At 30.7% G+C, this 12749-nt stretch overlaps 2 protein-coding genes across 2 annotated transcripts; one reads left to right on the top strand and one right to left on the bottom strand.

The window, feature by feature from the left end:
- Positions 1–1647: 1647 nt before the first annotated feature.
- On the bottom strand, positions 1648–8979 carry LOC103575894 (ubiquitin carboxyl-terminal hydrolase 10-A). Its single transcript, XM_008555882.3, has 13 exons — positions 8585–8979; positions 8372–8483; positions 6443–6629; positions 5910–6202; positions 5541–5844; positions 5223–5456; positions 5014–5151; positions 4743–4941; positions 4289–4541; positions 4050–4139; positions 3741–3905; positions 2237–2465; positions 1648–2149 (listed from the first exon to the last, which is right to left on the bottom strand). Exons 2-13 carry the CDS (start codon positions 8399–8401, stop codon positions 1875–1877), a joined length of 2397 nt encoding a protein of 798 aa, XP_008554104.1. The 5' UTR covers positions 8402–8483; positions 8585–8979; the 3' UTR covers positions 1648–1874.
- Positions 8980–9998: 1019 nt separating this feature from the next.
- LOC103575895 (translocon-associated protein subunit alpha) lies at positions 9999–12740 on the top strand. Its single transcript, XM_008555883.2, has 5 exons — positions 9999–10248; positions 10452–10631; positions 11921–12180; positions 12259–12520; positions 12605–12740. The coding sequence occupies exons 1-5, from the start codon at positions 10185–10187 to the stop codon at positions 12676–12678; spliced, it is 840 nt and encodes a 279-aa protein (XP_008554105.1). The 5' UTR covers positions 9999–10184; the 3' UTR covers positions 12679–12740.
- The last annotated feature ends 9 nt before the right edge of the window (positions 12741–12749 follow it).

Below are 12749 nucleotides of genomic sequence, written 5' to 3' on the forward strand. Positions count from 1 at the left end.
TTTGATATGACGCAGTTGTCACAAACAAATTTTAACAACAAATTGTTTTTGAATAGTTACAGTGATTGCCGCAATTTTTCTTAGTGAGCGAATTTTAAAAAAAGTTGTCATCTTTAAATTTTATAATTACTTCGGCGAACTAAATTAAATATATATTAAACAAAAAAGGCCGTTGAAGACTAAGTTTGAATCACTAAATGAATCGGTAAATTTAAATCCTCTTAAGCTAAGCCATTAAATTTTATGTAAACACTGAAGAATGCACTAAACGTTTACATTTATACCCTCAATGCACAAAGAACAAGTGTTCATTCTCACGAGGATTTTAAATACAGTGTGTAAATAGTAATATATTCTTTGAACTAAAAATAATAGTAAAAAAAAAAATGTTGGTATTGATTTGTATGATACCCTGTCAAGTCTAGTCTCACTGAACGTTAACTTTATAACCACTTGAAATTTTATTTAAATTTCGCTCGCAAATCGCAGCGGGGTTCAAAAATTTTGACTCATAAAAAAATGATTTCTTAACAACGGAAACATTCTTTTCGCTAATTATCGAATTACCCTTAAATCAAATTAATTGCGATGTAAATCAGTAATAAGTAATTCGTATAATTTATAAGTAATGATGTATAGTATAATAATATTTTTAAAACATCCGAACACTGTACATATGAATGATAAATTGATACCGTTAATTTTCTCTATTGTTATCAAATACAAATAAGCGCTGACGCTTCGAGTAAATCCTCAAGATGTAAAGCTGCACAAACATCTATTTTGTTTTAAGATAACATGTTTATAGATAACTAATTTATTTATTTATATAACAGAGAGATCCGAAGAATTGAGTCATTTGAATAAATAAAGGAATAGATCACTCGAAAACATTTGTTCTTTTTTTTTTTTTTTAATTTTTTTTTTGTTTTAATGAAGTATCAAATAATGCAGTTTATCATTATGATTCTTATTTTGTTTAATAATTTTTCTAGAGTTTCAAAAAAATTGTTCAAATAGTTATAATAGGGTAGACGTACCATTTGTCGCCATTGCACCATTTTTGGACATTTGATACTTTATTTTAATTAATGAAAAAAAGTATTTAGAAAATATTCTATTGTAATAATGTGATGAAAGTATCTTCGAACACATTTAAAAAATTAATTATATCATTGCGTATTTTACAATTTATTTTTTTCGAAATCTTTAAATGGCCAAAAATGGTACTTTTACCCTATGTAAGGAAATCTATAGAAAATCTTGAATTAAATATTTTCTTTTTGATTTTAGATCTATTGTCGGTAAATAAGAAAGTCAATCTATGTCATCGGAACAGGATCTGGGTGATTGATTATCTGAATCATCGGGATCTGGATCATTAATACATCTGTGTCATTAGAATCTCTCTAATAGACATGCGTCCGAAATTTTCTGGAAACTCCGACTTATCAAATGTCCCTTCTCCTTTAAAGAGTAAACTACACGCATGCGTTCTCACATATAAATGAATAATGCATACATAAAAACACACGGGATTGGGTGGGAGATAGCGTAGTGGGGGTCAAGATTAAGGGAAAGTTCCGAGTTAATGGAATTCGACTGTAAATGAAATGTTAAAATTTTTACAGTATTTTTAAATTTCTTTTATTATTTATATTACATTCCGTCATAACATCTTAAACGTCATAAATAATAGTTATTTTTTATTTCTCATCGATTTCGATGACAGAAATAGTCATTCTAATGGATATATAAAATTTATCTTTTTACATTCATTTAGAAATCGAAACTTATCATTATTACTATTTTCGTTATCATTATTATCTTTTTTTTTTCTTTTCTGTTTTGTTTTTTCGTTTGTAACTCAATTTCTAATAGATTCGCTGATTACTTCCAATAGTATCACATCGTCGATAATATAATAAATATGGCACTCGAGGAATCTTGGGGTTCAATACGTCCATTTCAAAAATACTTCTCACAGAACTGTCGTCATATCGCACCCAGGTCCCATAACCCACATGATAAGCGTCTGTTATATAATGGCCCTTAGTTGCTTCTTTACCATCATGATAAGTTACAGCAAATAATTTATACTGTCTCTGCTTTGGAGTTAATTTCTTGGCAACATTCGGAGACAATAAATCTAGAGAACAGAACAAAGGAATCAAACAAACACTCAAACAATTTATCCTACTGTACAACTAAAGAAAATAATTCAGTTTCAACTAACTGTTATCGATTTTCAAATCAATAGAATACGTGACGTTTTTGATTATTTTCGAACAGCCTTCGAGTTTATAATCGAACCATTTAAGATGTAATATAAGTATAGCAGGAAGTTCTTCGAGAGTGACTTGTTTCCATGCTGTTATTTGTTTCTTAGTTTTACTACACACCATTCCTTCAACTCGGTCCTTACAAACTAAAATATCGAGGGCATTCTGAACTGACTGAGCTTTCTGAAAAATTTTTAAGTGTAATTGAGACTTTTAATTGATTAGCAATAAAAATATATCCGGAGATATACGCAAGGAAATGCGCCGCTATACACAACTTAGGAAAAACAATTTATTTGTCGGCATACATTAAGATTATATATATTTATATATGGGATATTATAGGCCACTCGAATAGCAGCCATAGTTCTTCACGGATCGCGATCAAACTTTGCATACTTATTTCTTAATCGAATGTCTCTTCTCGAATGATGAAAATCTTCCGAAAAATTTGTCTTACACATTTTTTCAAAACCTATGAAATTTGATATAGAATAAGCTGTTCCCCTACTACTTGACTATGATGTCCATGAATTTGCACTAACGCGCATGCGCAGTAATGACAATTGTACAAAAATGGTGGGAAATAGGACCATTTACTGTGCTGTTTATAACATTAATTCCTGACAAACAGTAGTCAGATATGTGACTGAAAACAACAGTTCCTGTCCAGTACAAGAATGGTTACTATGCTGAACGACAATGGAAGGAATTTGTCAAGGGAGTCTTTCGCATCACACAGGACCTATACCTATTTTATATAGTAACACACCGACTGCTGAAAAGAACCTGTATTATCTAAAAAGCGAATGGTGACTGTGAACGCGATAACCAGTCATGTGTAGCATAATAATAGTTACTATGTTGAATTGTACTCAGTCGTATGTAAAAACGATCCCTTCCTATTATAACGAGAACTAGTATGCTAAGATTAATTTTTACATACTTTACGATCATTCTTGTGTAGTACAGTAACCATTCCTATATATTTTTTTCCGTGTATATTGTTCATCGATTACTGCGCAAAACAATAACCAGTACTTTTTTTTCCGTGTGTAACCTAAAAGTCATCCTCTGATGGAAACTACTTTCTAAAATCGGACTGAAATGACTTACTTTCCGTTTTTTCAATATTTTGAATTGTGTTAGCGGGAGACGAAATTCAGCCTTTATTACTATTGTAATATTAATATTTAGCCAGCGTTTTAATTCAATATTTGTTCAGATACTGGAAACAATGTTTTCATAAAAGTTCGCACAGTAACACGTGTAAGTTTTTCATATATACTCACATGTATGTCTCATATATAATTTTATATACATCTTCATCTATGTCGACAAATATTTTTTTGTCCGAAATCGTACGTATGCAGCTTATATATCAAGATCTATTTGAATTATAAATCCTGAGTATACAAAGTTTTCTATGGGGAACAACGGCAAGTTAAAAAATATTACTTCTATATCAAGCTGCAGCGTAAAAAATGGTTGAACGTTATCGGTACTTTCTTGTCCTTGGCGGTAAACTCTAGAACGAAGTTGTCCTCGAAATATATCTGATAAAGGAGTTCGACCAAGTGTAGTACATCTGGTTACTGATCCTTTATTTCTTGGGCCCATCACCTGAAATTTAAGAAATTAATCATGAAGAGCACATTGTTAACTTTTTTTAAGTTTGAGAATGATAATATTCATGATTTTCAGCGGGCAATTTAAATACTTGCATAACTTTTTATGTTAGATGTTAGATAATTTTTTGATACTTACTTTCCATTCGTTACTTCCGTTTTCGCAGTTTGCATTTGGTTCTTCGGCAGAGATTACCGTAGTTGAATCGCTTTTAGTTTGTTTCATCAGCTAATAAATACCATAAAAGAAATACACAAAAATTCAATAACAATTCTGCTCCCTTAATTTCTTTTATCAGTATATATATATTACTCTCTTGATTCTATACTTTTCACATACGAATATATATGGCATTAATATAATAAATTTTCAATTACCTCAAGCATTTCTTCGCTAATACTATTAAGAAGACATGATAAAAACTCTTCTGCATCTTCCTGTCGACCATCAATGGAGAATCCTCGAGCTGATGGTGAGTTTTTGAACATCGTGTACACGTAAGAAGGCTCAAAAGCAATTCCCATTCGAATATCATTGGCAGTGGATTCATTGTTTTTTTGTGCCCTCAAATCTTTTCGTTGTAACCTTGCATCTTCCGAAACTGGAGAAAATTCGTTTATAAATCTTATCCTAGAAATTAAAAAACAGTTCTCAATAACATACATTCAAAATTATTATTTTGTATTACTTTTTGTAGCATTCACGCTAAATATTTTTTTCAATTTAAATTTCTGCCCTGTTTAGCGGGAAGAAAAGCGCACCTTTACAGCGCTCGAAAATTGAACTTTCAAAGCATTGTAAAACATCTTAATAAAAGTAATGCATACGTACATGTTATCCATAACTGGAGTATTTAAATTTTTAAGTGAACTTCTTGAACATGATAAAGCTCTGAGAAGATTATAGAATAAAGGACACGCAAGAAGAGCTTGTAATATGCTATTAATGTAACAATAAATACTGCGATTCGTCAATCCTCGTGGTATTAAACTAATAGTTTGCTTATCTATTTGATAATTATTTAAGAATTCTACAAATTAACATACGTAAGTTAGTAAAAAATTCATTTAATTTCAAGTTTATAATTTTATAAATAACTTACCCCCTATTTGATAAGTATCTAGATTATTAACATATCTCTTAATCACAGCTGGTGATTTATTATCTACTTCATATGACAACTCTTCAAGTGACGAACTACTTTGATGTCCAGATACATCCTGTTTTGTTGTGTTTGATTCTACATAAAAATTAGTGAAAATTTCAGTAGTATTTTGAGAATCGATAAATAGTTTTTTAGTAACAGATTACCTTTCTCTGTGTTTTTATTTTTTAAAATACTAGCGAAAGAAAGACGTGATGGTACAGGGCGAGATGATACAGAACAATGTGATGGAAACTCTATTTCACCATCGATTAAGTGTGTTCCTGATATTGAATTATGCTCAGAATTTCCATTTTTAATATCCTCATATCTTTTAGCGATTTCCGGAGTAGAAATTTGATTATTTTCTTGCGCAGAATCACTGATGGGAACCGAAGATTCTACAAAATCCAACCAGTTAAAATTAACACGATTAGTTTTACATTCAATTTCTGTTATTGTATCAGTATGAAAGTTATTAATACCGGCATTGTTTGTCGTATAAATATCCCTAGGAACATCATGATTGATGTTCAGTGATTGAGAATACGATGGAAGAGAAGCACAGCGATCATTCATGGATTGATTTTTTAATAATTGCTGACTTTGCTTAGTGTGCTCAAACGAATTTGTTAAATAGCTTGATTCAGCGTTAGAATTATTACAAGGATTACTGTTGAGCTGATTGATGGATTGTGGCGAACGTATGTACATAGAATGTTGTGACGTTGGATATTCTTGCGTTACGACAGTGTGCGGCTTATGAAAAACATTCGGCTGGCAGGAAAGCTGGAATTTAATCATTTATGCAGTACAAATTAACATATGTATGATTTTGAACTAGTTATACTAACCTTACTGTCATTATTACAACTATTTTTATCTTCTCGCTTAGTTGACGAAAAAGATATGAACTTATTTGTACAAGAAGTTATCGAAGTAGTGGAAGTGGTACTTGACCTAGCGGGATAAGAATCAGGAACGTTTACATCATTATTATGATGTACACTATTATTAGTAATTAAGGAACTATTTTTATTCTGTATGAACCGAAATGGTTCAGCGGAACAAAAAGAAACAGGAGCTGATGTTGGTACGATAGCAGGTTTCCCTGTGACTTCTAAATTAGCGAATGCCTTCTTCAGACCTAAAAACAAATTTCTTTAAACTTAGTTTCATTTATTGAAAGTTCTGAAAGTTTTAAATAAACAGAATATTCTAATCTAAGAAAAAAAAAGAAGTTGAGATATTTATTTTAGCTATTTTTAGGAAACACCAACTGAAATATGTCGATAACTATTAATAGCATCTTAAAATAATAAAATTCGGCCGAAACAAAAACTTCTTCTTGAGTGGTTCACTTAACATTAGATAAAACATTATTTACCATATTCATAACGGTGAATCGGATCCACAACTTTTTTTGGAAAAAATGAATATAAATCATAGTTTTTTCCTTTGAAGCACCATGGTAGCATTAAAGTATCTGGACCTACGTCAGATTGAAGGATATCTTCAATTTGACTTTTCATGTTATCATCAAGGTCAGATAAATCTATGAATTCATAATGGACCTACAACATAGATACAATCAAGTCAATAAATAAACAAATAACGAAATGAAAAATATGAATACATGATGAAATAGATTTTTATATTACATTATTACGACACAGTTACTTAATAGATTAATAATGAAAGGTCAGATTTCTGATTAAATCCGATTAGAGTTTTCCAGTCGGAGTTTTTAATCAAGGAAATGTATAAGACGAACTTCCTCAAAAGATTTTCATCATACAAACCCTATGAATATTTAAAACGTAATTAGAAGTTTAAAATCCAGAAATTCTGTTTACTGCCGACCCTTAAAATCGGTGCCACGACTATTAAACCACGGACAGTTCAACCTAGCGTATGTGTTGACCTATTTCTAAGATAATACCCACCCAAAATATGTGAAAAAAGGACACAGTACACGGAAAAAAAATATTAGTAAATATTACTGAGATTCTCGTCAACAGCACGCCTAGACCGAATCTCAGTAAGTATTACTGAGTAGAACGTAAGAAATTAATAACAGATGCATTTTTTTGACGTTTTGTAGTTTTTTAAGGTTTAAGGGAATACGCTACCGGACCTCTTTCTCACCCTCAGAAAAATAAATGGGACTGTCCTGTTGCACTCGTAGAGTAAATGAGAATTTCAAAACAATTTTTCTCGGAGACGAATTAGATTTTTGAAAATACGAAATTTCTAGCTCTTTATTAAGGTTTTATAAAACGCTCAAGACTTTCTATTTTAGGTTTCTAGTGTTTGTCCATGAATTAAATTGAATTAAAAATCGGTTACCGTTAACCCTCAAGTAGTAATTTTAAATAGTCAAGCAGTATATTTCAACGATCAACTGTTAACTATAGCAGTTTAAACATTAAAATCATAATTTTACTGATTAAAACGACATTAGTTATTGAACATAACATAAATAATTACAAGTTGAACTACAATTATTGTCAATCATTTTTTTCTCTGTACGATTTTAAGCATCCCTCGCAAATTTGAATCACGGTGGAAACACCATGGGTTTGTTCCATTTTACCACTGTGATTATGCGGTGTATCCACCGTGATTCCACGGTGGTTTTACCACCGTGTGTACACGGTGTTTTTACTGTGATTAGGCAGTGGATACACCATGGAACCACGGTGGTAAAATCGCACAAAGTCACCGTGGAATCACGGTAGATACTTCGCGTAATCGCAGTGGAAACACGATGTATACACGATGGTATAATGGAACAAATCCACCGTGTAACCATGGTGTTCACACTTCCATGGTGTTTCCACGGTGATTCAAATCTGCGAAGGATATGAGTTGTCGCGAATATTTTGTCATTTCTATATGAAACTGTACATGTTAAAATTTATAAGTTTTCGTTTAAATGTTTGAATATTGTTTGGTTTCATCGTTTTCAGTTGAAGTGTCACTAGGTTGAACTTTATTCGGTTTAAATGTTACAGAACCCTTATCTTTCTCTGCAGAGTTTCTGAACTCCTTCTGGTAATGTCGAATTGTTCCTCTGATTCAACCAAAATATTTATGAATGCAGACTGCATGTCTCTTCCCCAATTAATTTCTGAACATGTACCTGACAACAAAACGGAGATTCACTCCGTACTAAACATTCTGTTTATTTCTTTTCATTTTCCATTACAATTATGGTAACATTACCTCTAGTTTAATTATGTCTTGACTTAATATTAATAACCTAAATATAAGAATATATATTTTATATAAATAATTATAATGAATTACTCACTTTATTTTTAAACTCCATATTACTACCCATTATGTAAGTAAATACAATCAAAATGAGTGAAAAAAAACCATAAAGTTTCCGGATTTGTTGAAAAAACTGTTGCTCTATTGTACTAGAAATATTATTTTTATGATGTGAGGTTAAATAAACTGAAGATAAATTTATTTACCATAAATCAGAATAAAAGATAATTTTAAAAATAATAAAAATTACAATTTGTTTTGCCTGTCAAATTTTCATCGTCCAACTGTGGAAATAGTGCGTACAAGAACATTATAGATTTCATAGCCTGTTAAAAATGTATATTTTGCACATGTTCAAATTTATGTGAACTCAAAACTGAGAGGAAAATTTATTTATTTGACAGAAAAAAAAATAAAATTAACAAAATGCAAATCTTAGTAATGAACTGTCAAAAATTGACGTTAAAATTATTAATAATGAACTGGACTCAAGAATATTTGTTATTTTTCAACTAAAAATATGTCAATAAAGCAAAGTATGAAGACACGACTTAAATACACTGAATTCAGTGACAAATGTCACTTCGGGATTTAAATCTCGATCGTACGTAACGTTTTCTGTAGTGTTTGGCTAAAGTCGAAGACACTCGAAGTAAACTGTTTAGCCGGTTTAAATTTGCAAAAATTTAGAGTGACAGCGAAAAGTTGACAGATGTAGGGTAAGTTAACACGCACAGATTTCATCTGTCAACTTTTTAATGTAAAGTTATTGGACGAGATGTCAACTTACTGAACAGGAAATTTTTCCTACGATGACGTTAAATCCCAGCCAATTTGGTAGCCACTTTGTCTGCAAATTGTCAACTATAAATATTTGACGTTACATTGGTGAGACATCTGTTGAGCAAATTTTGAATTCAATTCGCTCGGAATCCTAATAGGCACTTTAGTTTGAAATTGACAGTAATTTGACATTATAAATTACCGAAATTTGCTGCCCGAATTTTACGACAATTTGACAGCAAAAGTTGGAAATAATTTACTGTTCATTTTTCTTCAATTAAAAGACTTTTTACGAAAAAAAAAAAATCGGTAATGTTCATCCTTGCTAATTTAGAAGGTAAGTCAATCTATACATAAAATTGTCAACAATTTGACGGTAAAAAAATACTTAATAATTTTCAAGTCAAATTAACAATAGACATAAAATTTGCCTGAAAATTGACAACTTTTTTCTAATCAACTTTTGAAGTCAATTTGTATTCTAATTCGACAGTAAATTGACGTCAAATTCAATAGCAAGTTACATACAAATAGTCATAAAAAATGGAAAAGTTCCATTAACGGATATTTGACATCAAATTCAAGGAAATTTGTGTAAAATAAACTGTTGCTAAGCGACTGTGCTAAGGCATCTATTTAACGTCAACAATCATGGCCGTCATTTGCACGGCATCAGAAAATATATAATGACATCACTAGCTGTCAAAAGACATCATTAGTGACAGTCATATTACATGAATCCACAGTACCAGTAATTGCACATCTATTTATGACAAACGTAAAATGACATCATTTTGTCTCTACAGTCCATTCCATAAAGTGCTGTTCCTAGCGGGTTTTTAAGTAAACCTAGGATAAATGTGCTTCAATTTAATCTTCCACGTGGACAAGACAGTTGGTGAAAACTGATGACGAGAACTTAATACTTCCACGTCGTGACAACAGTGTGATATATAAGATATATAAATTTGTAGTCACTCAAAGTAACTCAGTGATAGTACAGTTAATTTTTTTAACAAGTTTCACTTAAGTATTAATTTATATTTCTGTTATTATTGTTAATCAACATGAAAAACATTTGTTTTCTTGTTCTATTGAGCTTTCCAGCATTTATATCAATACTTAGCGCCGGTAAATATACTCATATTTATAAAACATAGTATTTTTTTTTCACATTGATCGTCGAACTTCGAATCATTCATATTATTTATTATATATTGTATTTTATAAAAAAAAAATATTCAGTTACACTTTTTATTTCCAAATTATCAATCAAAAGATAATTAAATTTAAGTTTTAATTGACATCTTTAAATTAAAAGTATTTTGTTACAGGATCTCATTTGGCATATGCTCAAGAAGATGATAATGCCGATGATACGATGGTTGATTCGGAAGAAACAAATATATTAGTAGAAGATGAGTTAGAAGAAGAATTTTCAACCTCGTCTGTTGATGCTGACACGACGATATTATTTATAAAACCAGTCGTCACCAATGCGCTGTCAAATCTTGGTAATTATGAATGAAAATATTTTTAAAAACCTGTGGAAAAATTTTGACTCAAATTTGACACCTGGTTTGATTTTATGTCTGATTTGATTCGCCAAGATCCTGATAGAGTTAACAGGATATCATTTTTTTTATGATCATGGTAAGAAGCTGAAGCTAGCGGCCGTAATAAGTAGCGGCTTGCAATTTTTTTCCGTGGCCGCTACTTATTACGACAATTAGCACAATCTTTTGCCTGGCCGCTAGCGTAATATTTTGCGTGACCGCTACTTATTAAGGCCGCTAGCTTTAGTTTCGTGTTCTTATAGAAGCTGAAGCTAGCGGCCAAAATAAGTAGCGGTCACGCAAAAAATTACTGGCCGCTACTTCTTACGGCCACTTGCTTCAGTTTCATGTAGGCCTTATTACCCTACCGTAGTAAAATAAGGCCTATTCGTATGGTTTTTGTAAAAGTATAATTTTTTTTTGTTTATGGTAAAAATTACCATTACTTCATTCCATTTTATGGCTAATTGAAATAAAGATTAATGATACACTTCGATAATTAAATGCAATATTTTCGATTCTATTCAAAATCTCCCTTAGCTAGGCCTTATTACCCGCCAATACTTTATATAAAAAACTTGACGTTGAGTCACAAGAAATTTGTCTTCTCCCCTTAAAAGACATATTTACAACATCTTAAAGTTGTCTCTGTCCTACTGGGATTGAGCATTATTTTGAATTATTTTTTACTGTCAGAAAAATTTTGTTTTTGTAAAAAAATTATATGAAATCAATTTGATTATTTTTCTTATCAATTTACAATAAAAGAACTCGGTGTCAAATTACTTCAGATGTATTTCAATAATCAACTTTAAAATATTTACAATTTTTATAATTTTGAAATTTAATTTACTTTTAATCTATTACTTCAAAAAAATATACTTGCTTTTTTAAAAATATCTTCTTTAGTATCAAAACTTACTTAAGTCTTTTACTTTGAAACTAATAATAATTAGTGATTATCAACTCAAAAATTACCAATTTAAAGTCAATAGTTAAACTTTTTCAAAAATCGCGTCAATCGAAAAATTTTAATGCCTTTTGTTTTATAATACTATTAAATTTTTTTTTCTTCCTTTGCATTCAATAATTATGTGAAATTTTTTCAAAAATAAACATCAATTTATTTTTAATTATCGCTGAATTTCATGGCCTCATTTATAGCCAACTTTACTGTTGACTTAACTATTGTTTTTGTAAATTTAATTCTAATTTCCTACCTAACTATTTTATAAAATGTATTTCAGAACTGCCTGGTGGTCATTTGGTGGAATTCCTTGTAGGTTTCACCAACAAAGGAAAGACAGATTTTATTCTCGACAACCTAGAAACTTCTCTTCGTTATCCAATGGACTTCAAATTTTACATCCAAAACTTTACCACTTTAGCTATCGAAAAGGTTGTCAAGCCAAACCACGAAGCAACTATAGCTTACTCCTTCATTCCTTCTGAAACATTTGCCGGCCGTCCGTTTGGTCTTAACGTCAATCTCAATTACAGAGACATGGTAATTTGATATCTTTTATCACCATTACTTGATGTCCTTATAATTTTTACCTTCATTTGAATCTTTGCTCTTATCCAGAACGGTGCCTACTTCAACGAAGCCATTTACAACGAAACTGTTCAAATTGTCGAGTTAGATGAAGGTCTTGATGGAGAAACAGTCTTTTTATACATTTTCTTAGTTGCCTGTGTGATATTAACACTTGTTGGTGGTCAGCAACTTTTGTCATCTTTTGGAAAAAGATCCAGATCACCGAGAAAACAAACTATTGAAGTAGGAACCAGTAATCCAAACAATGTTGATTATGATTGGTTACCAAAAGAAACTCTCAATAGATTGAGTAAGTAGTCATCAAATCTACAGGAAATTATAATATTTCAAACAAATATTTGCATGAATATATCTAAATTAAATCTATGTTTAGACAAGTCACCAAGGACACCGAAACAAAGTCCAAAGCAACGGAAAGTGAGAAGAATGGCAGGGTCAGATGATTGAAATGTGTATTTTTATTATAAAAAAATAAATAAATAATATTTTCTAAAATAGATAAAACGAGATCATGCCGA

The sequence above is a fragment of the Microplitis demolitor genome, chromosome 8, assembly GCF_026212275.2.
Source record: "Microplitis demolitor isolate Queensland-Clemson2020A chromosome 8, iyMicDemo2.1a, whole genome shotgun sequence".
NCBI classification, from domain to species: domain Eukaryota; kingdom Metazoa; phylum Arthropoda; class Insecta; order Hymenoptera; family Braconidae; genus Microplitis; species Microplitis demolitor.